Source organism: Perkinsus marinus (genome assembly GCF_000006405.1).
Source record: "Perkinsus marinus ATCC 50983 genomic scaffold scf_1104296964172, whole genome shotgun sequence".
Taxonomy (NCBI): Eukaryota; Perkinsozoa; order Perkinsida; family Perkinsidae; genus Perkinsus; species Perkinsus marinus.
This window is the reverse complement of record NW_003204780.1, coordinates 45-2251: the sequence shown is the minus strand read 5'-3', so window position 1 is coordinate 2251 and position 2207 is coordinate 45. Positions and strand designations below refer to the sequence as shown.

The 2207-nt window shown below is 38.1% G+C and overlaps 1 protein-coding gene across 1 annotated transcript; it reads left to right on the top strand.

Annotated features, from left to right (window-relative positions):
* Positions 1 to 181: 181 nt before the first annotated feature.
* On the top strand, positions 182 to 1820 carry Pmar_PMAR015978 (conserved hypothetical protein; the record flags this gene model as incomplete). Its single annotated transcript, XM_002770915.1, has 4 exons — positions 182 to 263; positions 464 to 576; positions 1048 to 1155; positions 1739 to 1820. Coding segments are annotated over 4 exons (385 nt in total), but the record flags the coding sequence as incomplete, so codon positions are not given.
* Positions 1821 to 2207: the final 387 nt, after the last annotated feature.

The following is a 2207-nucleotide window of genomic DNA, read 5'->3' as shown; positions in this document are numbered from 1 at the left end:
TTGCTCGGCACGATGAAGACATACTCTTTAGTTTTTTGGAGATGAATTTCTAAAACTTTGGTATTGTCATCAACAAGCGTAGTTGACCATGTGCATATTTTCCCACACTGATGATGAGGAAAAAATGTAAAATTTTACCAATTTTTTCGGGCGAAATTTCTTGTATTGTTTCTTTCCGTAGTGTTGTCGCGGGAATTGACGGAATTCCATGGAGAATCGGATGCGGTGTGACGAACACGGCAGTTATTACTACCGAAGGAAAGGTAGTAGTTGATGGGGATCGAACCTGGGACCTCTCGAGTGTTAGTATGGAAGCTTATCTGTTCGGTTATAATGGAATTGTATGAGTTTTTGATCAGTTGAATACGTGTAGTTGACGAGAATTGAACTCGGGACCTCTTGAGTGATAGCACAAAAGCTTATCTGCTTAGGCTACGGTGGAATGGTGTGTGTTGTTGATCAGTTGTATACGTGGGGGTGTGGCCAAGATGGGCAGCTAGCCCATGGGGTGGACGGCAGGTTGAACGCCTTAGTCCCGGCTCGTGCAGAGGGTCTTCCTGATGATAAGAAGGTTGTGTAAGTTTGAGGGTAGAGTTTGAGGAGTAGTTATGATGGAATTTATTAAGTAGCGAGGGATACTACCAATATTAGTAACAATGGAGTTTCACCACCCTAGTGATGCTACTGCATAACACCGCGAATATCGCGTTTTCCACGGAGTATTATATCACTTAACGTAAAATGGATGAAACTGCATTGTACGGTACAATTTGTACGCATTATCACTTATAGTGAACTCAGCATTAGCACTCAACGCTGGATACTGATGGCTATTTATGAATAGTGATGCAATATTTATGATGCACTTTACTATTTATGAATAGTGATAAATTCTGTCGATGTGATCCTTTTCATCCGCTCGATTTTGATGCAATCCTCGTGATAGAATTTTAGTAACATATCTGCTGATATGTTGTAATTTTAGTGACATGTCTGCTGATATGTTGTAATTTTAGTGACATGTTTGCTAATATGTTGTAATTTTAGTGACATATCTCTGGGAGAGTCCCATTCAGTAGCAGTACTTGAAGACGGCAGCGTATGGGCATGGGGGAAGAACAACCTCGGGCAGTGTGGCTGTGGAGTGCATGCCAAGTAGTAACTATGCGAGAAGTATGATTTTGATATACGATTTTTAAGAAGTTTTTTTTGGAATTTTCATCGACGATATAGGTTGTTTATGATTTCGTGCAATACTGTTGAGCGTGATTGAGAATTTTTCGCGAAAAAATTCCGTGAGAATTTCTAGAAAATGGGAGAAATTTTTGTGGGGAAATTTTTGTGTTGTTTTTTCTAAGAAACGAATTTGCGTCTATTGGTGGAGTCTGAATTTAGGATTTTTGGAAGCTGAGAAATGTAAAATTTTTCAATGTAGAGAAAAAATATTTCTCAGAATTCGAACGCTGGGTTCACCAGTTTTAAGCCCTTGACAACTCCATATTATTCTATTGTAGTTAATTCTCATTGGAGAGTCCACGTGTTTACGTTCATTAATCTCAGATGTGAGTTCACAATTGCAAATTAGTCTACCGAAGTTTTACGCGTTTTACGCGAAGTGAAATGTGAAATATGTTTTTCCACTAGTGTTTTTCATATCACAGCTGAAACTTTATTGGAAAGAAATTGTCATAAATTCATTAATGGAATGAATTTGATTTCATCGGTTTTCCGATTTCAGATCGAATGAGAATCTTTTCACAACTGGTAGAGAATTACCGAAGCCGTACCCCCCGGGAGAAGTGAAATTGCCGGCTGGAAAAGTAAGGAAAAATTTTCGGGCGAGGATTTCGTTTTTTTATGATATTTGGTATTATCTCACAAAATTTCGAGATGGTTTGTTACTGTGTTTAACAGTGTTGGAAAGTATGCACATGGTCAAATACGTGTGTTGGTGGCGATGTGAAAATTTTGCGGGAATTTTAGGAAATTCTTGTTGGTTTCTGTACACTTTTACCCAAATTCGTTCGATCAAAAAAATTTAGGAGAATTTCCCGAAATTTCCTGAAAATTTTCATATTGTGAGTGACAATTTGTTATTCCCACATGTAGTTGACCATGTGCATATCCTCGCATAGCGCGCAGAAAAAGTCAACTTACGTGGTGTTAATTGCATTTATTTTTTCTGTTTTTTTTTCATCAGAAAGTAC